Source organism: Myotis myotis, unplaced genomic scaffold (genome assembly GCF_014108235.1).
Source record: "Myotis myotis isolate mMyoMyo1 unplaced genomic scaffold, mMyoMyo1.p scaffold_m19_p_8, whole genome shotgun sequence".
NCBI lineage: Eukaryota > Metazoa > Chordata > Mammalia > Chiroptera > Vespertilionidae > Myotis > Myotis myotis.
This window is the reverse complement of record NW_023416390.1, coordinates 40,371,590-40,398,432: the sequence shown is the minus strand read 5'-3', so window position 1 is coordinate 40,398,432 and position 26,843 is coordinate 40,371,590. Positions and strand designations below refer to the sequence as shown.

General features: G+C 38.9%; 1 protein-coding gene across 3 annotated transcripts in view; it reads right to left on the bottom strand.

Moving 5' to 3' along the window:
• Nucleotides 1-12,363, bottom strand: part of CCDC141 (coiled-coil domain containing 141) — a 166,458-nt gene extending 154,095 nt beyond the window's left edge. For all 3 annotated transcript variants that reach the window (XM_036320595.1, XM_036320596.1, XM_036320597.1), the window contains exons 1-2: nt 12,262-12,363; nt 9,283-9,405 (exon numbers count right to left, since the gene is read on the bottom strand). In XM_036320595.1, coding sequence (XP_036176488.1) covers nt 9,283-9,405; nt 12,262-12,363 — 225 coding nt within the window. The remainder of the gene's footprint in view (nt 1-9,282; nt 9,406-12,261) is intronic.
• Nucleotides 12,364-26,843: the final 14,480 nt, after the last annotated feature.

Here is a 26,843-nt window from a genome sequence, read left to right as displayed (position 1 = left end):
TATTTTTTGTCTATTTTTTCATAAAGAAAATTAAAACACACAAACCCAATGGGGAGCATTTAAATTTTAAAAAGATCACATCTTGCCCTAGCTGGTTTGGCTCAGTGGATGGAGCGTCAGCCTGCAGATCGAAAGGTCCCAGGTTCGATTCTGGTCAAGGGCACATGCCCAGGTTGTGGGCTCGAACCCCAGTGGGGGGCATGCAGGAGGCAGCCAATCAATGATTCTCTCATCATTTCTATCTCTCTCTCCTTCTCCCTTCCTCTCTGAAATAAGTAAAAATATATTAAAAAAATAAAAAGATCACATCTTACGAAATAAAATTTGAGAGCTTGTGGTTCTTGAGTTCCCAGAATACTGAGTAATTAAGATTTTTTTTTTAAAGAAAATTAGATCCACATCTGTATAATCTAAGTTAAGAAGCTGAAGGGTGAGACAGCTCTCACCTTCTCTGTCTTCTCATTTCCCTGGCTTGACTCAATATAATTTGTACCATGGAGCAGGGTCCTGGGGTTTTAGTTCCTCACTCTGCTGTGCACTTCCCACCACGGTGTCTGTGGGACCAAGCAGTGGGGAGAAGAGAGGGGAGAAAAGAGCAATGTGAATTCCTCACACGCTCTGAGATTATCGTTCCTCTGGTCAGAGAGAGATTTCCCTCTGTCAGGTTTAGGCACCTGCTTAGCTGCCTCCACATCCCCATCACGGCTACCCTCAGGGGACTGCCTGGGCTGAGGCAGAGAGAATAGAAAAACAAAAAGCAAAGCCAGAGGCAGGGTATCTATTCCCTTTCTGACCCATGGAATTCCTCTTTCTATTGCTCAGACCGGAAGAGAAGACTTTAGTGGAGCTTTTTCTGTCCACATCTGGTAGGTTCCTCAGGGGGTCAACCTGCCATTGAATCCAAGTTGGGCAACATTGGACAGAGAGAAAACAACACTGCTGGCTGGCTGGTATTTGGAATTCTGATCTCTGTCCCTAATCTGCCTGCTAGGCTCTACTACTTTAGAGTGTCCTCAGCAAACACATTCTGTCAGGGTTTATATTAGCATTTATTTTAGTGTGTGTTTTTTTCCTTTCTTTTTTTTATTTTTTTTATTTTGTCTTTGTTTGTTCCTACATCTTTGCATTTAATGGAGACTGGGTGGAAGGTGTTTAATCCATCTTGCCTAGAACTGGAACCAGTATTCAATTTTTTAAGACAATTTTTTTAAAGACAAAAATTCTAATCTCCCTCAGTATGTGGTAGGAGGGAGATGGAGGAGTTAGGTAATTTGGAGGACAGAGCTAACCACGAACCCAAATAAGTTTGCCTTATTCTCCTGAGGACCAATAATTAGATGAATTTGTCATGAGAATGATACAGCCATGTCACTTGAAAATCTCTTGAGATTGACACATTAATCCATTAAAGGATATCTAAGACAAAGTCTACAGTTTGGAAAAGATAAGTTCTGCTCAAGCTAATTAGGTAGGTGTCACAGCATACTTCAAACAAACAAAATAAAACCAAAAAAATCGCCTCTTTCTCATTTAAGTGCAATACACACTTACTAAGTGCAATGACACATAGACACAGATAACAGTATGGTGACAGCCAGAGGGGAAGGGGCTGAGGGGAGGTGAAGCGGATAAAGGGGGGATAAATGGGCATAGAAACAGACTTGACCTTGGGTGGTGAACACACAATGCAGTTTGCAGATGATGTTTTATTGAGTTGTACTCTTGAAACCTGTATATTTTTATTAAGAAATGTCACACCAATAAATTCAATTTTAAAAAAAGAATGGGAGTGAAGGTGAGTGGGTCCTGTGCAACCTTCTTCCCCCAGCCACCCCTCATTTATATTTCTTGAACTGTCAGTCCAATCTCAGACCAAGACCTTTTGTCATAACTAATAAAAATCTATGGGTTCTACTTTCAGTAAAAAATCTTTGTTTATGGATTTATACTTTAAAGAAGAATTATTTTCTAAATAAACAATTAATATCTTGGAGGCTATAGGCCTATGATCTCAAAAATGTTAATTGGGATCCTAGCTTTTGACCCAGGTTTCAAATAGGAATGTGTTTGGTAACAAATAACATAAAGCCCAACCAACTTGCTTAAACACCTAAGAATTGGTCTATGTCACAACAAGAAGCTGGGGACTCAGCATAATCATAAACAATCATAAACCATCAGCTTATAAATGTATCCCCCTATTGTTGGACATTGTTTTGTTTCCAGTTAGGTTATTCTATTTAAAACAAAACAAAACATGTGGGCCCAGGCTGGTTTGGCTCAGTGGATAGAGCATCAACCTGTAGACCAAAGGGTCCCGGGTTTGATTCCGGTCAACGTTACAGGCTCCCCCCTGGCCCTGGCCCTGGTTAGGGCTCGTGCAGGAGGCAACAAATCAACACAATCGACGTGTTTCTCTCACATCAATGTTCCTCTCTGTCTTTTCCTCTCTCTACCACTCTCCCTAATAATCAATGGAAAAAAATATCCTTGGATGAGGATTAACAACAACAACAAAAAACATGTGAAAATATGCTCAATATCATAGCAAAACATCTTCATATCTATATCCTCACAGTAATGTTTGATGCTGTGGAAGATTATACTAAGCCTCAGGCTTCTTGTTGCGACATAGAAAAACTCTTGGGTGGTTAAGCCAGTATTGGTTGGGCTTTATGTTATTTGTCACCAAATAAACACCAAGTAAACAGCCATCATAGCTGTTGTCTTCTGTTCCAATTATCTATTGCTGTGTAATAAGGTGTTGCATATTCTAATGACCTAAAACAACAATTATACATTTTGCTCATGATTCTAGATTTGGGAAGAGCTCGGTGGAAAAGAACTGTCTCTGCCTCACACAGGTCAGCTGGGAAACTCAACCAGGCCTGGAGAATCCACTTCCAAGATGGGTCAATAGCTCACTCACATGACCAGCAGGTTGGATGGCTGTCAGCCAGGATCTCAGGCAGGGCCGTTGTTGGGAGTTTTTTCCACATGGGTCTCTGTACAGAGGTTCTGCTGTTTCATAGTTGTGAGAAGATTATTTTTGTTTTTTAATGGAAAAAGCTCTCCATTTTAAAAAGACTAAAAGGGCCCTAGCTGGTTTGGCTTAGTGGATAGAGCGTCGGCCTGCGGACTGAAGGGTCCCAGGTTCAATTCTGGTCGAGGGCACATGCCTAAGTTGTGGGTTCAATCCGCAGTAGGGGGTGTGCAGGAGGCAGCCAATCAATGATTCTCTCTCATCATTGATTTCTTTCTCTCTTCCTCTTCCTTCCTCTCTGGAATCAATAAAAAAAATATTTTTTAAAAAATAAAAAGACTAAAAGGGAAATTAAATTGCCCACTAGTTTCCACTCTCTCAAGAGCCCTGTATAGTTCGTATCTTATCTCAGTGACCTTCTTCAAAATGATCAGTGAAAAATACGGCAGGCACTTTACATGTATAGGACACTAAGGCGCAGAGCCCTTTGAGCCACACACAGATCAATTATGTGTTGCAATCTGGAAGGTGACAATTAATCTCTCCTCTTCCCCCTCAAGATTCTGTAAAATAGATACCAAGGTCAGATAGGGACCAAAATATCTGTTCCTATTACTACTAAGGCTGGACTGGAGGATGGGGTTGATTTTGACTTTCTACTTCTTCCTCCCTAAAATCTAGTGCTTGGGACCTGCCTGTGGAAAGTGTTAGGTCGGAGGTGCCCTGGGTGAGTGGAATTGTGGACTCCTTCTGCAGAAGCAGAGAGAGTAGAAAACTGTAGCCCACTGGTATCAGGGTCTGCTTGAGCCTGTAACACAGCCCCCTCACTCCTTCAGGGAAGAGAAAGGGAGGAGAAGAGATGGGTGAAAGCATCTTCCCCAACATTTCTGAGAGAGCAGGATTTTCTAACTTGTGGGTCTATAGGAAAACAGGGATAGAGAGAAAATGGATCTCCTATATGAAGCAAACATTTAAGGTAAATACCACTATGACACTGATCATGTAAAATGGGTTATTCCTCTTCTAATACTGTCCTAAGGGGCTCTATCACATTCACAATACCCATACCATAAAATTTTCTCTAATATATAAGTTCAAGTCATATAGTTTTACTTTATTAAAAGACATTATCAAGAAAGTGAAAAGACAATTTACAGAATGGGAGAAAATATTGGTTAATCCTACATCTGATAAGAGAATAATATCCAAAAGTTATAAAGAACTCTTACAACTCAACAACACAAAAAAACAAACAACCCGATTAAAAACTGTGCAAAGGACTTGAATAGACATTTCTTCAAAGAAGATATACAATTGTCCAGTAAGCACAGGATATGCTTAACATCATTAGTCATTAGGGAAATACAAATCAAACCACCCTAAAATACTACTTCACACCTAAAAGGATGGCTATAATAAAAACAAAAAAACCAAACCCCAGAATATAATAAGTTTTGGGAAGGATATGAATAAATTGAAACACTTGTATATTGCTGGTAGGAATGTAATATGACACAGCTGCTGTGGAAAACATTTTAGTTTTTCCCCAAATAGGTAAGCAGAGAAATGCCATATCTCCCTGCAATTCCATTCATAGGGATATAACCCAAAGAATTAAAAACAGACACACAAACAGGTACTTGTATGCCAATGTTCACTGTAGCATTTTACAATAGCTGAAAAGTGGAAACAACCCAGGTGTCCATCAGCATAAGATGGATAAGCAAATGTGGTATATGCCCACACTGTGGAATGTTATTCATTCATTAAAAAGGAATGAAGTTCTGAAATATGCTACAACATGGATGAACCTTGTAGACATCATAGACTAAGTGAAATAAGCCAGACACACACAAAAAAACAAGTATTATATGATTCCATTTAGCTGAAGTACTTAAAATAGACAAATTCATAGAGGCAGAAAGTACATTAGAGATTACTAGGGAAGGGAAGAATGGGAGTCATTGCTTATTAGGTTCAAAGTGTTTGAGGTAATGAAAAAGTTTGGGTAATAGATAGTAATGATTTTTGCACACAATTGTGAATGTAATTAATGCCACTGTATTGTATACTTAAAAAATGGTTGAAATGGAAAATTTTATATTATATATACAGGGTATCCCAAAAACATGTATACACACTTTAACAGCTGATAGCAGACTAAGCTTTGAACAAAGGAAATTCATCCTAAAATGCTACGAGAAGTTTGAAAATGCAGTTGATATTCAAACACTGCCTTTATAATTATTCAAAGTGTGTATACATTTTGCGGGGAACACAGTGTGTCCCAAAAATGAATACACACTTTAACAGCTAATAACTTACTTAATTTTCACCCCTTTTCGGGTTTAACTGATTTCAAATAATAGGTGAAGCCAGACTAAGCTTTAAACAAAGAAAATTGATCTACTAGACTTTTATTATGGGATATATAAAAGACAAAGTTTACAGTACAAAACCAGCAACAATCTATGAATTGAGGACACACAAATATATAAAAAAAAATGATTCTTGTTATTTGCAATTCAATTGCTTTGCGTTATCAGCAGTGCCTGGAACAGAATGGCCATCAGTTTGAAAACAGGTGTTGACCAAAAAAATTATTCATTTCTGTAGATTCTTTTAAAGTTTGAAAAGGAACTGTATGTTAATAAACACTGACTTTATAATCATTTAAAGTGTGTATACATTTCTAGGGACACCCTATAATTTAGCACAATAAAAATTTTAAACAATGAGTTCGTAGTAAAAACTCCAGTTTATAACAGGAAACCACACTATTCCTTATTTAAGGCAAGTTTTAATAAGACTTTTATCTTTACTACCATATAGTTTGACTATTCATTTCTAGCTACATAACCAGAAATAGGACAAAAATAAGCATTCATTAGGTCAGAGATTTCGTCAGAATCAGAGAACCAAGAGATGTGTTAGTCAAGTCAGGGGTGAAATATTTTAGTGTTTTATATTCTAAAGGGTCATTTTTCACTGAAAGTCACATTATCTACAAATATACATAACTGTGTATATACATATTCATATATCTACAAATACGGAGCCAGTGCCAGAGGCTTTCTTGGTTTTTATCGTTGTAATTCCTCTGGAGAGGAAGAACTTTCTCAACAACATCCCTGAGGTATTTCCAACTCCTCTTTCCCTCCTTGAATCGCCTGAGGATGCAATGTCATAGTGGCTACAGGCAGATCTCCTTTACCTGGCTTACACCCTTCTTCTCTTTCCCAAATTCCTTCTTTCTCATTATAAATAATTCAAGTGTGGTCTGGGAATCTAGGTGCCCTTGGGAGTTAATGCTTTTTGCACATTATTATGTTTTCCCCACTGAATATTTTTTCTCTGGATCCTCCATTGGAGTTAAGTACACCACTGTAAAGGAAATAAAATCTCTGGGGGATTGATAGACATTATCAACATTAGAAACACTCATAAAAATTCAGTGTTTCCAGAATTTTTCCCTTTAGTCTAAATTACTAGGGTTTGAGATGATTTTTCAATGGAAAGGAGAAAATAGCTTTTCTATCAAATTAAACATGCAAATTATACCAATATATTAATTATTAACAGAACAATTATACCACCTTTTTAAAGGCAACAGGCACTTTCATACATCATTGCATTTCTCCACAAAATTTCCTTTTCAATTGTTTGAAGATAACTATTAATACGGTAATTTTTCAAATAAAAAACCTGAACCCAGAGAGGCTAACTGCTTTGCTTAAATCCGAGTGGACTCAGCACTGAATTGCTACACCCTCCCAATACTCGTAACCTTGCACTTCTTTATAATTAGAACAAAATGCAGGAAGAAACAGACTGGAATGAACATTAAACATTAAATATTATTGGCTTATTGAACTACTAATGCCCCATCATTTAAAAAGCTCATATTAAAACTAAGTTGGGTCCAACAACTTTCTGTTATAGGTTAAGGTTGTGCCTACCCTGGCAGCATAATAACTAGTAAATTGGTTGATCTGTTCATTTTCAAAAGTGAATTCACATTCACATTTTTTTGTTCTTTAAAAAAATCTTTTGTCATCAAATCTGGAACAGATTCCAGACCCTTTAACTTTGTCAAAACCAGTAACATTGGAAAATGATGCTACTATTTAAAATTTCTTTGGGATGGAGGATTGGGTTGACAATGGTGTGTGGGGTAGGCAACGGTATGCGAGATGAACATTAAGAGGTCATTGGCTAAAGGCCCATGTGTAGTAAAAAATCTTTTTCACTTGAGATCTTGTGATCCTAAACCCACATGCAAAGAGGGAGTATGTTCCCACAGTCCCATGATACGTTATGGTAAGATATACAATCACTATGAAGCTTCCCTCATCTCACAGATAAAAAGCCTGGAGTCCAGAAGGCTAGTCCATTGCCAGAAGACTGGTTTAAAAGGACACAACTCTAGAATCTAGAACAATAAGCACTTTTTGACGATGGGTCCTATTAAATGAAAAACCATTTCCCAGCTGAGCTCCTGGATCTAAGTATGCAAATTGGAGAAGAGTTTTGGGGATAGCTGAATTACTGCACCTAAGAAAGCATTCTCCATGGAGTTGTGGGCCTGGACAGGAATGGAGCAGGTGGGGAAAGAATGGCCTGAGAGACCCAGACTGCCATGAGCTTCACCACCACCCAGTCCTCCAGAGAACCTGAAAATGATGGCTGGGTACCAACTGTCGGTGGGACCTGGAGAAAAGATGTAGTTTCAAGTCCAGATTAATTTCAGAAACAGGTACATATGCTGTTTTGATTCCTGGGTCAATGCTCTTTCACATTATAATGTGGTTTTGTAGATATACAAAGGACTTCCTAGTGGCCAGAGATTTCTACCTTGAAGGACAGCACAGAGCCCAGAGCCCTGAGCTAGGAGCTGTCTAAACAAGAAAATCAATTCTGGAATCCATTGGCCCCTGCTTCAGCACTAATTCTTTCTTCAACTTCTCAGTCTGATTTACTCAGTCACTTTTACTACCATCCAATCAGAAAACCACTATTAGTGTTATTCAAATGCAGATCAGATCTGCCTCTAAATCTAGGAAGTGAGTATAAATTCCAGCCAACATGTTCAAAGAAGCCAGTAACATTAAAATACTAAAAACACAGAACGTCTAGTCCTCCTGGGCCTCTGAATCAAACCTCTTTGATCTTGGAATGGCATTTACTTGCCTATGATGGTTACTACTCACAGGGCTGGCTGCATCCCAGAGCCCCATCCTCAGAAGGGGAAACCACTTGGGGCTTAATGGTTTACCTGTCACTGTCTTAAAACTCTTAATAATCTTAGCTTTGAATTTGTGTTTTATGAGAGAAGTCCACTGGGACAACGGGGGAGGAAATGGAGGAGAGGAGCCTCGGGGCACATGTGGTCCTGCCTCCTGGGCATAGTCTCTATGCTTCCCTGCCTTCCCTGCCCCTGCTTAGTGACCTCTGCCATCTACCTGGCCTGGGTCAGGACGCAGCTCCGGAAGAGCCGGGGTCAAGCCCACACCCTGTGCACTGAGCCAGGGCCTAGGCCCCGTGCCTGGGAGTCTGTACTCACCCCGCACATATCCTCATGCCTGAAGGAGCTAGACATTAATTAGCAAATATATATATATGATCAAACAAAACAAAAAAGCATCATGACTAGTCAAGAAAAAGCTTTATCCTGCTTTTTGAACAGAGAGCCCAAATTTTCATTTGGCACTGGCCTTCTAGATGATAAAGCTGGCCCTGATTAGATACCTTATCTGGACATCACAAGCCAATATTATTTTTAGATTCTTAACTAAATAACCACAATACATGTGGAATAGTAACTCTGATTTTACTAAAAGTATTATTTGGTATCAAGAACTCTGCATATTAAACACAAAATCAGATATTTTCACTAGTTCAACAGAAGGAAAACAAGCTGTATTATTCTTGCTGGCAGGTGTCATTAACAATAGAAAGTCTGGACCTGTTGATGTGACCTGATAGTTTGATGTATGAAATGGAAAAGTGATAGATTTTTATTTTCACTGAGGCAGCCAGGAAAAAAAAAATTACTTATTTCTCCACAATAAAAATATTATTGCTCCATATTTTCTATCACATTGGGGAAGTTTTAAAAAATCTTGTTACTTCTCTCCTCTGTTGGTGTTTGCTCATAAGTAACTACAGTGTTTTCCAGGACCCACCTGGCACTCTGTTAAAGCAGCCAGTGACGGCAGAGGGATCAAGAGGGCGTGTAAGATGTGGGTTTTTATTTCTGTGAAGAGTGTATCTGCGTCGCAGCTTAGTATCTTTCTTACCTTGAGCTTGGCCAAAAGAAGTTCATGATCATGAAGGAGTTTCTTGGTTTCATCTTGACTGCTACCAATTTCTAAAATATTGGGCTGTGACTCAGCAAGCTGAAGTTGTACCCATTTGCCACACTAAAAATAAAAACGAAATGAAAGGCACTTTTAGTTCCTCTTGTTCTTTCCCCTTCACCCTTCTCCTTTTTCTTTTCTTTTTTTTTTAAGTTTCCAGTTATACTATGAACACTTTATTCTTTCCATAGAGATGGGCCTTAATAAATTAAAATATAGCAGGTCTAATATAAATCCATGCCTTTTCTTTTCTTTTTTGAATTCTTAAGATAAGTGATTTTCTCTTGGCACCCTGTATTCAAACTTAACATTCCCAAATGAGGAACACATACAATAGATTATATATTATTGAATATTACAAAATTACAAAACAATTCACAAACTGTACATTCTCTCACTCACAAAAGTACTTTCCAAAGAAATAGTGATATTCCACTCAGGCAGGTAGAATGCAAACTTCACCACAGGGGGAAGGTTTTGTAGATGCAATGTTGGCTGATCAGCGTCCTTACATTGACCTTACTTGTTTAACCAGAAAGACTAAGCAGCAGGCGAAACAACTGATTTGCATCTTATTTCAAAGTGAAAACATAATATTTTCCAACTTTTGATGTTGGGTACTCAGTAAAGTAAGTAGGAAAATGTCAATAAAATCAGACACCTGTGACAGCTGCCATTTGAAAGCAGCCGACTTGTTTTCCACACTTAGGACTCCCTCAATGCTCTAGGCACAACTGCTCATTGCCGTTCCTAAGGAATTGTTTCTCTAAGAAGCAACAACTGATGAAGCAACAGGTACCATGAGCAGGCACATACCCGTGGCTAGGTGAACTGCTAAAGAGAAATGAGAAAAATGCATGTCTATTCTAGGTAATTAGTGCCCTGAGACCCTGTAGAAACAAGAGGCCCATATAGATCAGAGGTAGGCACTTCTTTCCTTTAAGATGGACTTTGCACTTTGAATAAGTTGGGGTTCGTTTTATATGGGATGGCAGTGAGCTTAAGGAGCTGCGGAAGAGAGACAAACGAATGTTCTTAGAAACACAGTTTGGTTAAATTAAGAATTTCCAGTGTGATTTTAGAGATTATTTTTTTCTTTCTGTCAATCTAGTTCTGATTCTCCTATAATTTATTCCATGTGCATTATTCCTTATCCTGCTCTAAGAAATAGTTCATATTTGAGGGAATGTTAACTTTCTTTTACACAGTGAGTTTGCCTCTTTTCCTTCATTGCTGAAATTTGCAGATACTCAAAGCATCACAAAATCACAAGTGATCGATTTCTGCTACTTTTGCTTCAGGCTTTTTTCCACGTCCACTCATTGCCTTTGAAGAGACAAGAGGGCAAGGGAACAGGCAGAGGTCCTGCGTATGTGGGGCCAAGTCTCCACAGCCCAGGAAACAGCCCTGCCAGGACACGCGGCCTTCGGTGCCCCAGAGCCCATCCTTCTGCTCAATGTCAAGTGCTGCTTTCCTGCTATCACTTCCACATGAACATAAAATTCACAGAATTCAGTGAAATTAACCAGGCCTTGCCATGCATCCATGCACTAACAAAAGGCCAGAAAGTCACTCGATGAAGCCTGACGGCGTCTGGAAAGTAACCAGCTGGTAAGCGCCAGCTTATCTGCCCGGTTCCCTTCATTAAACACTGAATTCCTTAGGGCAGTGGGCGGCAAACTCATTAGTCAACAGAGCCAACTATCAACAGTACGACGATTGAAATTTCTTTTGAGAGCCAAATTTTTTCAACTTAAACTATATAGGTATGTACATTGTTATTAACTTAATTAGGGTCCTCCTAACCTGGCCTTTGCTAAAAACGTCCTCAATCTGATTGAGGTACGTTGGCTGAGATTGACCCCTTCTAACTCTCCCATCCACACTCGTCTTGTACACTTGTTTTGTCTATCTCCTTTCGTCCATCCTCTCTGTATGTCCAAACCATCTCAACATACTTCTCAATCCTCAACACTACATCTTCTTTCACTCCACTATGAAAACTGACTTCTGCACATGGGCCACGAGGTTTCAACCGCACTGTATGTGTGCGCCCACACGTGGCATTTTGTGGAAGAGCCACACTCAAGGAGCCAAAGAGCCGCATGTGGCTCATAAGCCGTGGTTTGCCGACCACCGCCTTAGGTGGTGAATTGTCTAGATCCATACATAATGGTTCATAGGGTTCTGCAGGTCATTTTCATAGGAAAGCAGATCACAGTTACCGTCTTCAACCTAAAGATGTGCTATCATCTTGGCAAATGGACAAATTGCTTAGCATAAAACATGGCATAAAACATTAGCCTGAAGTGGCTTCAACTTCCTGCTGTCAAGAGCCAATCTGACACGTGCCCTTCGTGCCTTCCCTGGCAGGGTCTCCATGCCCTCAGCAATGTGACAAGGATTTGCCCGTGCCTGTACCGTGTCACCAGCAGAGCTAAGGAGGGCATGAGTCAGAGCCCCTTGTCAGGTGTTCTCTGGGTCCCATCCTGCCCAAAACAATGCCACCCCCTATCTGCTAGGCTCTCCCCTTCCCTCTTCCAGCACACCACCCCCCCTCAAAAACCACTCGTGTTTCATAGGTCCGCTTGCCTCTTCAGCCTGGCAAGCATGAATTTGTAACCACCCATGCCTTGCCTTAAAAAAACCCACAAAAAACAGATTGAAAATAGACGGTTTGTTTTGTTTTTCACCAAGCTGCTGTACATGTTTCCTCACTAACTGAAAGAGAAACTATAGTAACTGGCTGACGCTTAATAGAGGTTTCTCTTCGCTGCCGCTTTAAGAAAGCAGTAAGATGTGCTTGCTGGGTTAGCTCCTATATGCGTGTACTGCTGCTTGTGTGGAATGTTCTTCGAGATTATCAGCCCACAGCCAGACGCCCACAGCTACACGGAAAAAAGAAAGTTGTCAGCTTACCTTTATGACAGCGATAACGATTTTAGAGTCCCCAGCCTGCACAGCCACTGAGCTGACTGTGGTGGTAGAAAACTCCACTTCAGGGCTTCCTGGGCTGGACATGGTCCCTTAGGTGCCGCTTACACTCTGGGCAGCCTTTGTACAGATGTGCGTCTGCTGGTCATTTCAGAAGGCAACCACCGGGGTTACTTGGATTCATTCAGGGGAAGAGCTGAGCTCCCACTGATTGCTCTGCCAGAAGCAAAGAACAGGAGGTTAAAAATAGACAACCCCATTGAGTTTATCGAGAGAGAGAGAGAGAGAGAGAGAGAGAGAGAGAGAGAGAGAGAGAGAGAGAGAGAGAGAGGAGAACGGGAGAGAATCGCCACACCCCTAGTATGGTAACAGTGAGCGCCTGTTATTTTTGCCATTATCTTAAATGTAGAGGGCAGTTTCTAGCTCCCTTCCTATCAGCTGATGTTTGATAGCAAATGGAAAAAAAAAAAGTTACATCCTGACAACCCAAGTTAGTTTTGCCATTAAATCTGTCTCATAGTGGACTTTGAAACCAGCCAGTCATTGACTGGAATATCAACTTTTCAGGACTTTTGAAGACTTTTTTAGGCAAAAAAAAAAAAGCTTTCAAAATGTATTTTAAAAATAAGTTCTGGTATTTGTTTTGGTATTAAGCAAGCCATAAAACTGTTTGAAATATACCTTTTCAGAGTAATCTACTTTTCTAAAACTTACTGCCTTTTGTCAAATAAAGTTTATATGGGATAGTTACATTTTCTCATAGCTTCAGATGTGTTAGGGGCATTTGAAAAATATTTCAACAAGCATTTATCAGTCGATGCCTACCATCTCAGGATTTATTTGTGACTACTGTACTCCACTGAACAGCATTTTAAAACGCAGTTATCACAAATACTAAGAAGTAATACACTTTGCTGTTATTTTTTAATTGCAGTAAGAATGTTTTTGTTTAATTAAAGTTTAACACTATGTGTATTTTTCTAGAATGAAATAAAAGATAACACTGTACTTCAGGTTTTATTTTTATTCTCCCTCCACTGCCTGTGCGGGAAAATTATAGACGGCTTCGAATCAGAGCCCAAGACTGGCAGAGTGACCCTATTGCTAGAAACTCAGTGTGTGTCACAAGTTGTCTGTGGCATTAAACAGCAGCTGTTGGACCCCTTGTCAAAGAACAGCTGAAAATAACACTGACGTGCGGGCGAGAGGTCAGTTGCCAACACATCAGAGATACTGACTCCACTGGAGCCATCGGAAATCTCTGGGACAAAGCCAGAACGGAGGAGATAGCTACAAACAGAGTTACATGGGTCCGCTCGCCATTTCAACCCTTAACTCAGTTTAAAAGCACATTCAGGTTCAGGTTCAGGGCCAATGCTCAGAAGACTGAGTCAGCACCACTGCTTGTTTTGCTAAAGTTCACAATAATATTATTGAGTTAAGGGGGGAAAGTGTTCTTACATATGTTTCTGGATTCAGCAATCATTTTTGTTTCCCAGAGCAGGTCAAGGCTGTTCCAGTTATGTAGCCATGACCGAGGGCCCTGCTCTCAGCATCCGCCTGCTGCTCCAGCGAGAGGAAATCAGTCCTTGGACTCCCTGAATGTTCCCTGTTGCCACGAAGGGAGCATTTGGAGCAAGCTGAGACCAGATGCCAGGACACCACGGTGTAGAAAAGATTGTCAATGGTATCCTATATAATAAAAGCCCAGCGACCGAATGGCAGAACGACTAGAACGACCTGTCGACCAGTTGCTATGACACGCACTGACCACCAGGGGGCAGACACTGGATGCAGGAGCTGCGCCCTGATGGTCAGTGTGCTACCACAGCAGGAGCACCGCTCTGCTGACCGGAATGAGCGCTGCTCACACTGCAAACCCTGGGCCCATGGGCAGGAACCCGGGCTGCGATCATCGCCTCCTCACCCCAGGCTCCTCCTCCTTGCTCCCTGCCGCCTCCAGATGCCCACAGGCCGTGCAGTGCTGCCACCGGGCTTGCATAGCTGACCCCAGAGGCTGGGAGGCAGGTTTGTGGCCACTGTGGGACTGAGGCCTACTCCGCCCTCTCTCAGTGCTATTGTCCCTGGGCCCAGCCCTGACTGGGTCCCATGGAGGGGCCAGTGCTCTGGCTCCATGGAAGATGCTGGACTAGGGAACAGCCACTCAGAGGACGGGTCCACAGCCACTCGGCAGACGGCAGACCGGGATGAGCAGTGCTCCTACAGCAGGCTGATCCCTGCAGGCCATGCCCCCCACCGGTGCATGAATCCCATGCACCGGGCCTCTAGTCATTTTATAAAAGAACCTGCAGAGAAACAACCTCTCTGTTGAGGTTGTGTCCATGTCGCTGGCAAGCACCTTCTGCTTGAGCAAATCATTGGTCCAAACAAACCAAAGCAAGCTGAATGAAACCAGTTTTCAGCTAATTGCCCTCAAGAAAATCCAAGAGTTGACGACTGTGCCACACCCTAAACTAAAATGCCCAAAGCGGCATTGCTTAAGTCACTGTGTACATTGCCAATCAGAACAGCAAACAGTGACCCACACCCAACATACACAGTGTCCTTTCACCCAAAGTTAATCCTATTGTTAGAAACTCAGTTTGTATCGTAAGTTGTATAAAGGCACTCAGGAGGCAAAAGGAACGTTGGCAGAGAGCTGCAAAGAGCATGGCTAGGAAAAGAGTGGTTATGTCCACAAAGCCCCACTTAAGGTGGATGATTGTGTAAAAGGCGTGGAGGGCAGTGAGGAATGTGTGGACTTGCAGGTGTGTTTTTTTAAATCCTCATCCTAGGACATGTTCACTGATTTTTAGAGAGTGGGGAAGAGAGAGAGAAACATCAGCCAGGACCATGAAGGGGAATTGAACCTGTAAACTTTGGGTGTACAGAACAACACTCCAACCAGTTGAGCCACACAGGCCAGGGCTTGAATCACTTTTTTTCTCCCCTTCCCTTGCTTTTTATTTTTATCCTCTTCAGCATTTTAGTCACCCCGCCACCCCCCTTCCTGGAGTTCTGTTGATCAAACCTCTCCAGCCACATCTAACTCACGTAGAACTTGGACCTATGTTCTTCACCTGGCATAATACTTAACTATAAATTACATTATTAACTCTGGTAACCGATTTGGAGAATAGGTATTATAAAAGATATTATACTAGAGAAATCAGAACATAATAAATAGATGTTTCTTTAAAGCTTTTTAAGTTGGTTTGTTTATATTCTGCCTCCTCCCCCATCATCATTAAAAAAAAAAAAAAAAAGCTCCAGAAAACAAAACAAAACAGAAAACCTTCTAGGCATTCTCATATCCTTTGAAGTTTGCAGAGGATATTATGCCTTCTCTGATTATCCCTCTGGGAAATGCCTGCTTTTATACCAACTGAATGTTAGTGAAATATCCTCCATGGGGAATCAAAAAGCTATAAATGGATTCTGTTGAGTTGCAAATAGCACTTTTTCCCCTCATTTCTTTATTGTGGCAAAATACACAAAACAAAAAATTTACCATCTTAACTATTTTTAAGTGTATGGTTCAGTGATGTTAAAAACATTCATAACGTTGTGCAATCATCACCAACATCCATCTCCATAAATCTTAATCTTGTAAAACTGAAACTTTATACTACAAAACAATAATTCTCTATTGCTTCCTCGCCCAAATTCCTGTCAACCACCATTTGACTTCCTGTCCCTATGATTTTAACCACTCTATGTATTTCATATAAGTGGAATCACGCAGTATTTATCTTTTTGCAACTGGCTTATTTCACTCACTATAATGTCCTCATGGTTCATCCATGTTGTAACATATGTCCAAATTTATTTCCTTTTCAAGGCTGAATAACATTCCATTGTATGTATGTACATATACATATATGTACATGTATGTATATATGTGTGCTTTTTAATCCTTTCAGACCACCTCACAGGGTTATTATAGAGATTAAAAGAGTTTCTTCCTTCACATAAAGTGCTTAGAGGAGGACCCTGCATTTAGCAAGGGCTGTATTTGGAGTATGGTACTAGGCGCAGAATTTGTGCTTATAAATATTGGGTGGCTGATTGAATCATATTAGTCATACAGAAAAAATAGTTTTAGTACAACTCATCCATTCAGTATTTATTTATGCAACTAATAGTTATTGAACATTTGCTACATCCTGGGCACTTACACATGAGTACAGCAGTGAGGACAACAGGTCCCTACCCTTGAAAGGTGGCCATTGCAGTGAGAAAAGACACACCATAAACAATGAAATAAATAACCAAGATAAAAATCCACTGTAATAACAGCTAAGGGAAAAACAACTCGTAGTGGTTTAACTAGATGGAATCACAAAAGGTTACATTCAGAATTTTCCAGAGAAATCAGGGAGTGCTTTCAGGGTGTCTATTGGAACACAGAGACTAACAGGCATAATAAACTAAGGATGATTATAAAACAATAACCACAAATAAATTACACAACATGGCAAAGGCAGTGGGGCTCTGAAGTTAGACTGACTTAACCTTCTTGTGCCTCAGTTTCTATATTGCAAATTGTGGATAATGGGAATACCAACATCACATAGCATTGCTGGGAGGATTAAGTAAGATAGTATTTGTAAAACACTTAAAGTAATGCCTGGCATATAAGTGATGTTCTGATAGTTAAATATTATTATTTATAAGATAACAAATCTATTAAGGGATTTTCTAAAACTATCAAAAAATTCAAATGCAATTTTAAAATTAAGTTGACCTAAAGCATGGTAGGCTACTTAAATGGATTAAATATATTAGAAAGACATAAAATATGCATTACCAGAGAGGAAATGATCTCACTATAATCAGATGGTAAAAACATCTCTGGGAGTCATCATTTTCTTCTTGAGTATCATCTTTACCATTCGCTTTAGCCAAAATGTTCCCTAACTCATTCTTTATATCTTGTAACATTCCTCCTGGCACCTCTCTGGTCTTAGTAAAGACATTCATTTGCCCGTGAGGGTCATTACCCTTGTGGAATACAAGCATTCTCAGTTGCCATCTGTCAGTAAACTGAAGCTGCTCTTTCCTTTTAAAACAGCCCATTCTAGCCAACAACTTATTTCCATTGCAGGTATTCGTTTGTTCATTCATCAAGTATGATTAAATACCTACTAAGTGTTGGACACTGTTCTAGATGCCAGGCACACATCAATAAACAAAACAAAGTTTATCCACTGATGGGGCTTGTTTTATCATAGCAGAAACATAACCAATTAGAAAACAAAAATTGTATATATATATAACTATGTCAGGATGCAATAAGTGTTATGAAGAAAAATAATGCAGGGCAAGAGAGTAAGTAAACAAGGGAAGAAGGATCCTATTTTAGGAAGGAGTCAGGAAAGGTCTTCAGAATAGGTGAGATTTGAGTAAAGACCAAGATTAAGTTGAAAAGAGCAAGATACACAGATATCTCAGAGAAGAACATTCTGAGTGGCTGGGGCATGCTGTTATATTTGAAAAGTATTCAGGAGGTCAATGAGGCTGGAGCTAAGTGAGGACTGAGAGAAGAGAGGACACTGATAGAATATGAGTCTGAGGCAATCCTGGCTAGGGCCTTCTAGGTGCCTCTATGTCCTGAATTGCTTGGGATAACCATGGTTTACACCTGTTGTCCTGGTGTAATTACTCTTAAGGCCTCTTTCACTAGCAAAATAGTCCAATTTGAATGATAAATTAGGTGGTAACCCTGTTCTTAAGCCAAAGTAAGGACTCTGGATTTCATTTTGAGTTAGATAGGTCATCATTGCATCATAGTCATCATACAAGGAATGACATCATTTGACTTACCATTACTAAAGAAACTCTTTGTGGAGAAGAGACTGTAGGAGTCAAGAATGAAAGCAAAAGGTAGGATGAATGCCATCGCACCCAAACCACAAATGCCAACACAATGCTTCGTTGGAATGTTTCTTTATGGACACTTAGACTTTACTTAAGAAGAATAACATATCCAAAATACCATGACCTCTTGTAACAGTTTTCATCTCATAGATTTCCTTATAAACATGTTTAATGACATAAATCCTTAGCTTCTCCATAAAATGTGGGAGAATAATTAAAAAAACAATTTATATACCCAGCAAACTTCCCTTCTATAAGTGGTAAAGAAAATAAAAACAAAACTTGGGCAAGTTCAAAGAATACTTAGCTTGGCCAAAGATCAAAGATGGCTGGATTTATTATAATTTTAAGCAGTGGTTTACCAAAAATGATATGTGAAATTACATCAATATTTGTTCAATTATTACCAACATATTTTCTTGAAAGTTCTCTATTTAGAGCAATGTATGATCTGGAAAAAGTAAAATATATGTGTAGACTTTAGTTAAAATAAATAGCAAACATGGCAATTACTGATTTGGGAAAAGTTCTTTCTGAATAGGAGAAGTACATACAATACTTGGAGCTAGAATATATTTTTTTAAAAAATCACTGAAAAGCTTTCATGTACAAAGGTTATTTTTAAAATTTTAATTCTCAAGACTTCGTACCTGTGTTGAGCTTAGGCTCCAACATAGCAGGGTTCTTTGCTGGTATAGCTCCTCTCAACATTATGAAGTGTCCTGAGAGTTACCCTTAAGAAGACAGGGCCATTCTATGAGAAGTTGACTTTGGAAAATTACATTTTCTTTCTTTTTCCTTAGTGTTGCTCTACTCCAGTTGAGGCTGAGAATTTCCATCCCAGAGTAGTCCCCAGGGAGGCCTCTGGAGCAGCAGCAGTTCCAGCAGCCTGGGAAGCCAGCAGTGACACTGAGGGTGAGCTGTCACTTCTCCAAGCAGCTACAATTAGTATAAAACTCAAGGACATAAAAATTGGATACCCTAAACATGAATTCTAAGTTAAATAAAGGTGTGTTCTTTTTAATGATGTTCTATTAAGAAACACAAAGACATAAAGAAATTAAAATATCTATAATAACAAAAGCGTAATATGATAATTAGACTAGACAGCTGAACGACCTTCCAGATCACCTTCCAGACAAAGTCAGGGCTGTGAGGGCCTAGGCTGTGAGGGCTGAGCTCCTTGCACGAATTCCGTGCATCGGGCCTCTAGTATGTATATATTTGTATAATAACATACATATGCATGCAGATTCATATTATATATAATAAGGCTCTTTTAAGTAGTGCTATCAGGCACTTTCTCAGTTGTTTGAGGGTGATGTTTCATTATTTACTGACAGTTTATTGGCATCAGTTTAACAACAAAGTTATGTTTTAACAGAATTCAACTGTAGATTATAGTTTTTAAAACTTAACTGAGCTTCTAAAAATTTACCGTCTAGATTTTTAAATCCATGTCATCATACTAGTGCCCACACAGAAGTCCCTTGCTTTGGAAATCTTCCTTTTTGTTAATATATCACTCACCCAAGTCATAGAACCCACATGAAAGACAATGATTGCTGGGAATGTCCGGAAGGATAAAAGAAGTTACTAACACCTGCAGGAAAAAAGATATTCATATACTAGGGCTTTCAGGAAAAACAGGAAACAAGATGAGAGAAACTCACAGAAACCTGGAAATAAAAAATGGAAACAAAAGTAGCAGGTCATTTGTGCCACACCCTACACAGCTCACACCACCATAAGCAAACTGGTTTCCTATCACAAACCCACCCTCATAAAGGAAGGGCTTCAAAAGCAGTCCATTTATTTTGTTTAGATTCCGCTCTGGCATGTCCCTGCCCTAAGCTATGGCTACCCCAGTGAGCTGATAGACTCACTCCAAATGTTTGCTGAACTCCCTCTGAGCACAGGCCCTGATTTTATCAGCACCATCCTCACCAAATCCCTTCAGATTTATAAAACGTGTAACCACTTAATCTGGTTGGGCTCTCGACAGCTTTGTACTGTAGTCAGGGGAGGACTGTTATTTCTGTCATCTGAGTTGGAGAACTGGGACAACAGAAATTAAGTGGCTTATTCAAGTTCATGAAGCAAGTGAGTCAAGAACTCAGCCACTTCCCTCTTGGACTCTTGCTCCAGTGCCACAGGGAGTAAGTTCTTCTAGCCTAATGTTAGATCCAAATTTATACAGATGTCTGGACACACCTGTCACGCAGCTAGTCCTCAGGGTTGAGCACTTCCTGGGCCAGGCTCGCCGAATCAGAACACTACACCAAGCACCCTTAATGAGGCCACAGCAGAAGTACAAAACTCATTGTTGTTCTCAGTTTTCCCCACTAGAAAACTGAGGAAAAAATACATGTGAAGCACTCTGACAAGAAAATTTATAACATAGGAAATATACCCAGCTAAAATGTCCTGGAAATGGGAAGAACCCTCCTAAAGAATTTCCCAAATCAATGTCAGCAATCATAATACAGAAGTTTTATATATGGATATAAATCAACATTACAATAAAACTGCTTTGGGTTGTCATCACTCTTCTTCCTATTTCTTGTTTTGATTAAAATAAAATCACATTATTAAGGATTTATCACATAAAAGAATGGCAATCAGTCCTTCTAGTAACAATCCCTATAGGGTTGTTTAGTGATTTGGATGGTCATTTGTATGAATTATGCATTGATACTTGTTTTTCCTACACTTTAAACATGAAATGAAAGCATCTGCTATTCAAATAACTTTAAAATCTATTTTATGTAATTTTAACTTCTCAGATTTCTAATTCTATTTTCATAATTTCCCCATCCTTTATACAGGTTAGTTTAAATATAAATAATTAAAATAAGATTCACGATTTCCTTGGATTTTCTATATCCATGTATCTCACTGGTAAATTTAAGAAAAAAAATTCTATGGAGAAAGGAAATAGTTATATTTAACATTCATTTTGAAATCTCACAGTATGTTGAATATTTAATCTGTGTTTTCCATTTCATTAAATTGCCAATAGTATATCATGGACTGAATTGTGTTGTACTATTAAATAGGTTTTTGAAAGTATTTTGGAAAAATATTTAAATTTCTATGGAGATGTTTGAGGATACTTTGAGGTAGCAAAACTTTAGAGTTAATATATTAGTATTCCTAATTTTTGTCAACCTTATCTATATATATTAAAGGCTCAGTGACCCACTGTATGTCTGACTGACTGTCGACCGACCGACCAACTGGTGCATATGACGCACACTGGCAATTTAAAAGTAAATGTTGACTTGTGCATGCATGATACATATGAAGCTCTCACTGGCACCAATCGCAAGCATGTTTTAATCTTATAATACTATATTGTATATACTATTTTGACATGTAATTTTTTGCAGTAATGTAATTACCACACAAATCTTTCTTCTAATTAATTTCCTTTCAATGTGCATGAATCCGTGCACCACACCACTAGTTGAGATATAATTGACATATACCACTATGTAAGTTTAAGGTGTGTGTGTTGATTTGGTACACTCAGATATTGTAAAATGATGACCACTGTAGCATTAGCTGGCACCTCTATTACATCACACAATGACCATTTATTTTTTTCAGTGAGAATATTTAAAGTCTACTTTTAGAAACTTTCAAGTATATAATAAAGTATTGCTAACTATTATTACTGAAAGGGTTAAAGAGAATAAAATGGGGGCAGAGGAAACATTGTGCTTAGCAGATACCTTGCAGAAAGCTTGCAGCCTTGAGCTCGGCATAGCCTAGGTAACTACTAGACATCTGACACCGGAGGAACCAAGGAAAGATGGGATCCGTCAGTCAAGCTCTGTACATCAGCAGAACTGCTTAGAGCCAGCAGAAGCTAATAAAAACCTGCCTCTCCCTTCAGTCACCGCTGATTCTTTTTTTGGACTCAGTCCACCTGCACCCAGGTGCCTGAAATAAAAGTTATTTTGATACATTATGGCCTCATGTCATAGGTGCGTGACCCCGCCCACTCTAAGCCTTTCAATTACTATGTTGTGCATTAGATCCTCAGATCCCCAGAATTTATATTCTAACAGGAAATTTGTATGCTTTGAGCAACCAACATATCCCCATTGCCCCCAATCTCCCAGCCCCTGGTAACCACCATTCTATTCTCTGTTTCTATAAGTTTGGCTTTTTGCAGATTCCACATATAAGAGATACCATATTTGTCTTTCTTGATTTATTTCACTTAGCAATAAATATGGGAGTGCAGATATGTCTTGCAGATCTGTTTTCTTTTCCTTTGGATATATACCTAAAATGTGAAGGCTGGATCATTTGGTAGCTCTATTTTTAATTTTTTGAGGAACCACCATATTGTTTTCCATAGTGGCTACATCAATGTACATGCCCAGCCACAGTGTACAAGGATTCCCTTTTCTCTACATCCTTGCCAACATTTATCTTTTGTCTTTCTGATGGTAGCCAATCTGGAAGGTATGAGGTTACATCTCATTGTGGTTTTGATTTGCACTTCCCTGATGATTAGTGATGTTGAGCATCTTTTCATGTACCTGTTAACCATTTGTACGTCTTTGGAAAAAATGTCTATCCATTTGTTCTTCTGCCTATTTTTTAATTGGATTTTTTAATGAGTTGTATGAGTTTTTATATATTTAGATATTAACTGCTTACCAGATATGTGTTGCAAATATTTTCTCATTGCCTTTTCATTTGTTATTTCTTTTGCTAGATAGAAGCATTTTGTTTGATGTAGTCCTACCTTTTGGGTTTTGCTTTTACTGCTTGTGCTTTTGGTGCCATATTAAAAAAACGTTGCCAAAACCAACATCAAAGAGCTTTTCCTCTAAATTTCTTCTAGTTTTACAGTTTCAGATCTTCTGTTTAAGTTTTTAGTTCATGATGAGTTACTTTTTTGTGAGTAGTGTAAGATAAGGATCCAGTTTCATTTTTTTGCCTATGGTTATCCAGTTTTCCCAGCACCATTTATTAAAGAGACCACCCTTTTCCCAATGAGTCTTCTTAGCTTCCTTGACATGTTTTACTTGACCATACATTTGGCTGTTTATTTCTGGGATTTCAATTACATTCCATTGTTCTATGTGTCTATTTTTATGACAGTACCATACTGTTCTGCTTACTATAGTTTTGTATTATAGTTTTATGTCAGGAAGTATGATGCTCAGTCTTTGTCCTTTCTCAGGAATGCTTTGGCTATTTGGGGTCTTTGGGGGTTATACAAATTTTAGGATTTTTAAAGTATTTTTGTGAAAAATGCCATTGGGATTTTGATAGGGATTACATTGAATCTAGAGATGATTTAGGGTTGTATGAACATTTTAACAATATTATTTCTTCTGTTCTATGAACTCAGGATATCTTTCCATTTGTTTGTGTCTTCTTCAATGTCTTTCAGCAAAGTCTTATAGTCTAATTGTACTGATCTTTCACCTCCTTGGTTAAATTTATTCCCGTTTTATTATTGTTGATATTGTGAAATTGTTTTACTTACTTTTCAGTTATTTTGTTGGTGTATAAAAACACACTTATTTCTGCATGCTGATTTAATATCCTGCAACTTTACTAAATTTGTTTATTAGTTATAACAGTTTTTTGGTTAGGATTTTCTCGACAAAAGATCATATAATCTATAAAGATAGACAATTTTACTTCTTTCTTTCTGATTTGGATACCTTTTTTAAATATATTTTTTATTAAGATATTACATGTGTCCTTATCCCCACATTATTCCCACCCCCCGCTCATGCCCTCACCCCCCCCCCCCCCCCGTTGTCCGTGTCCATTGGTTAGGCCTATATGCTTGCATATAAGTCCTTTGGTTGATCTCTCCCCCTTACCCCCACCCTCGCCTACCTTCCCTCCAAGGCCCGACAGTCCAATCAATTCTTCTCTGTCTCTGGATCAGTCCTTGTTCATCAGTGTATGTTGATCATTATATTCCACAAATGAGTGAGATCATGTGGTATTTATCCTTCATTGACTGGCTTATTTCACTTATGGATACCTTTTATTTCTTTATCTTGAAAGAATGGAGAAAGTGATTGCGCTGGTTAGGACTTCCAGTATGATGTTGAGTAAGAGTGATTTGAGTACTGGTAGACATCCTTGTCATGTTCCTGATCTAAGACTTGGAGGAAGAGCTTTAAATCTTTCACCATGGAGTATGATGTTAGCTGTGGGCTTATCATATATGGCCTTTATTGTGTTGAGGTGTGTTCCTTCTATACTAAATTTGTTGAGTTTTTATCATGAACAGATGTTGTATTTTGTCAAATAACTTTTCTGCACCTGTTAAGATTATCATGATTTTACCTATAACTCTATTAATATGGTGTATATGGTGCATCCCATTTATTGATTTGCATGTGTTGAACCATCCTTGCATCCGAGAGATAAATCCTGCTTGATTATGATGTATGAACCTTTTAATGTGTTATTGAATTTCATTTGCTAACATTTTGTTGAGAATTTTTGCCTCTATATTCATTAAGGACATTGGTCTGTAAGTTTCTTTTCTTAGTGTTCTTATCTGGCTGTGCTATCAAAGTAATGCTAGCCTTGTAAAATGAATTTGGAAATGCTCTCTCCTCTTTAATTTTTTGGAAGAGTTTGAGAAGGATTGGTATTAATTCTTCTTAAATGTTTAGCAGTATTTACCAGTGACAACATCTGGTCCTGTATTTTTCCTTGTTGGGAGGTTTTTGATTACTGATTCAGTCTCCTTGTTATTGAACTGTTTGAATTTTCTATTTCTTCATCATTCAGTCTTGGTAGGTTGTCTCTAGGCATTTATCTATTTACTAGAGGCCTGTTGCATGAAGAGATTGGTGCAATAGGCCTTCCCTTCCCCTGGTTGCCGGCACCAGTTTTCCTCCGGCACCTGGGACCCAGGCCTTCACTCTGGCCGGAGTTTTCAGTCCTCATGACTCCAGATGGAGCCTTCAGTCCTCGTGGCTCCGGACGGAGCCTTCCGTCTTCGCTTTGCCCCTACATATGCAAATTAACTGCCATCTTTGTTGGGTTAATTTGCATACTGTCCTGATTGGCTGGTGAGCATAGTGGAGGGACGGTTAATTTACATGTTTGTCTATTATTAGGTAAGATTCTATATTATCCAGTTTGTTGGCATGTAATTGTTCATAATGGTCTTTATAATCCTTTCTACTTCTGTGGTATCGGTTGTAATGTATCCTTTCATTTCTGATTTTAAGCCTGTATTTTTTTCTTAATCAAGCTAAAGGCTTGTTTTATCTTTTTGAGAAAAACTCTGTTTTATTGACCTTTTCTATTGTTTTTCTGGTCTCTCATTTATTTCTGCTCTGATCTTCACTATTTTCTTTCTTTTCTTAACTTTGGCATAGTTTGTTTGCCTTTTTCTAGTTCCTTGAGGTATAAAATTAGTTTGAGATCATTTTTCTTAATCTACCAGTAGGAATTTATCACTATAAATGTCTTTCTTAAAACTGCTTTTGCAGCTCAGCGGGTGTGGTTCAGTGGTTGAGTGCAATCCAGGTCACAGTTTGATTCCCAGTCAGGGCTCATGGCCGGGTTGTGGGCTCAATCCCAAGTAGGGGGCTTGCAGGAGGCAGCCAATCAATGATTCTTTCTCATCATTATCTCTATCCCTCTCCCCACTCTGAAATCAATAAAAATATATATTTTTTTAAAACTGCTCTTGAAGCATCCTATAGATTTTGGTATGTTGTGTTTCCATTGTCATTAGTTTTACGGTTTTTTAAATTATTATTTCCCTTTGACTTTTTTTACTCATTGGTTGTTCAATTCAAGAGATTCTTCTTCCTACTTTTGGAATCACATTTGCCCACCACTGTTGGTAGGTACATGGACAGAATGGGAGGTTAATTTGGCTATACCATCAATCACCATAGATCACAGATAGATTTGGCTAAGTGGGGCCAAACAGGCCAGGTCAAACAGGTGGCAGAACATATAAACAAATAATATGGTTAAACAAATTTGAGTTACTACTGCAATGTGAAACTCCCTCACCATTGGCATTCACAGACTGATTAGGCGTGGGTAACATGATGGAAGCAAAGGGACATTTCAATCAAACCCAATGATAGAATCAAACTCATTTCTTTAAAAAACAAAAACAAAACCTAGACATCAAGGAACTAGAAGGGAGCTCTTTGGTTCAGAATGTACATTCAGGATATAAATAGTATTTTATTTAAAACCAGTCCTCAGAATTACATCTCCTAACTACTTTTGGATTTGCAAATTTTGTAGATGAAAACAGTCAGACCAACTCATGGAGAATTGCAAGGTAGAAGTCTCTTTCTGTGCCTCTCTGTTCCCTCCTGCTCTCCTCTGTCAGGATGTTCACCATCTGTGCTAATTGACAGCGAGTTGAAGTATGACCCCTTCTAGATGGGGAGTCTTTACAAGATGAAAGATTTTACATTTGGAATGTGGGCCCTCAAAACACAAACTTGTAGTCTTGTCTACTCTCTCTTTTCTTATCATTATGCTTATAGCCCTTAAGGAAAAACCCCCTAAAAGGTATAAGGCTTGCTAATTTCCAAATTCTGGAAATTCTAAATTCATTGTAGCCATTCTGGAGCTGCTATTATTTACAGCATAATATGACTAATTCTGCTATTTTAAACATAGCTAGTTTTGTTCTAATATGCTTTCCC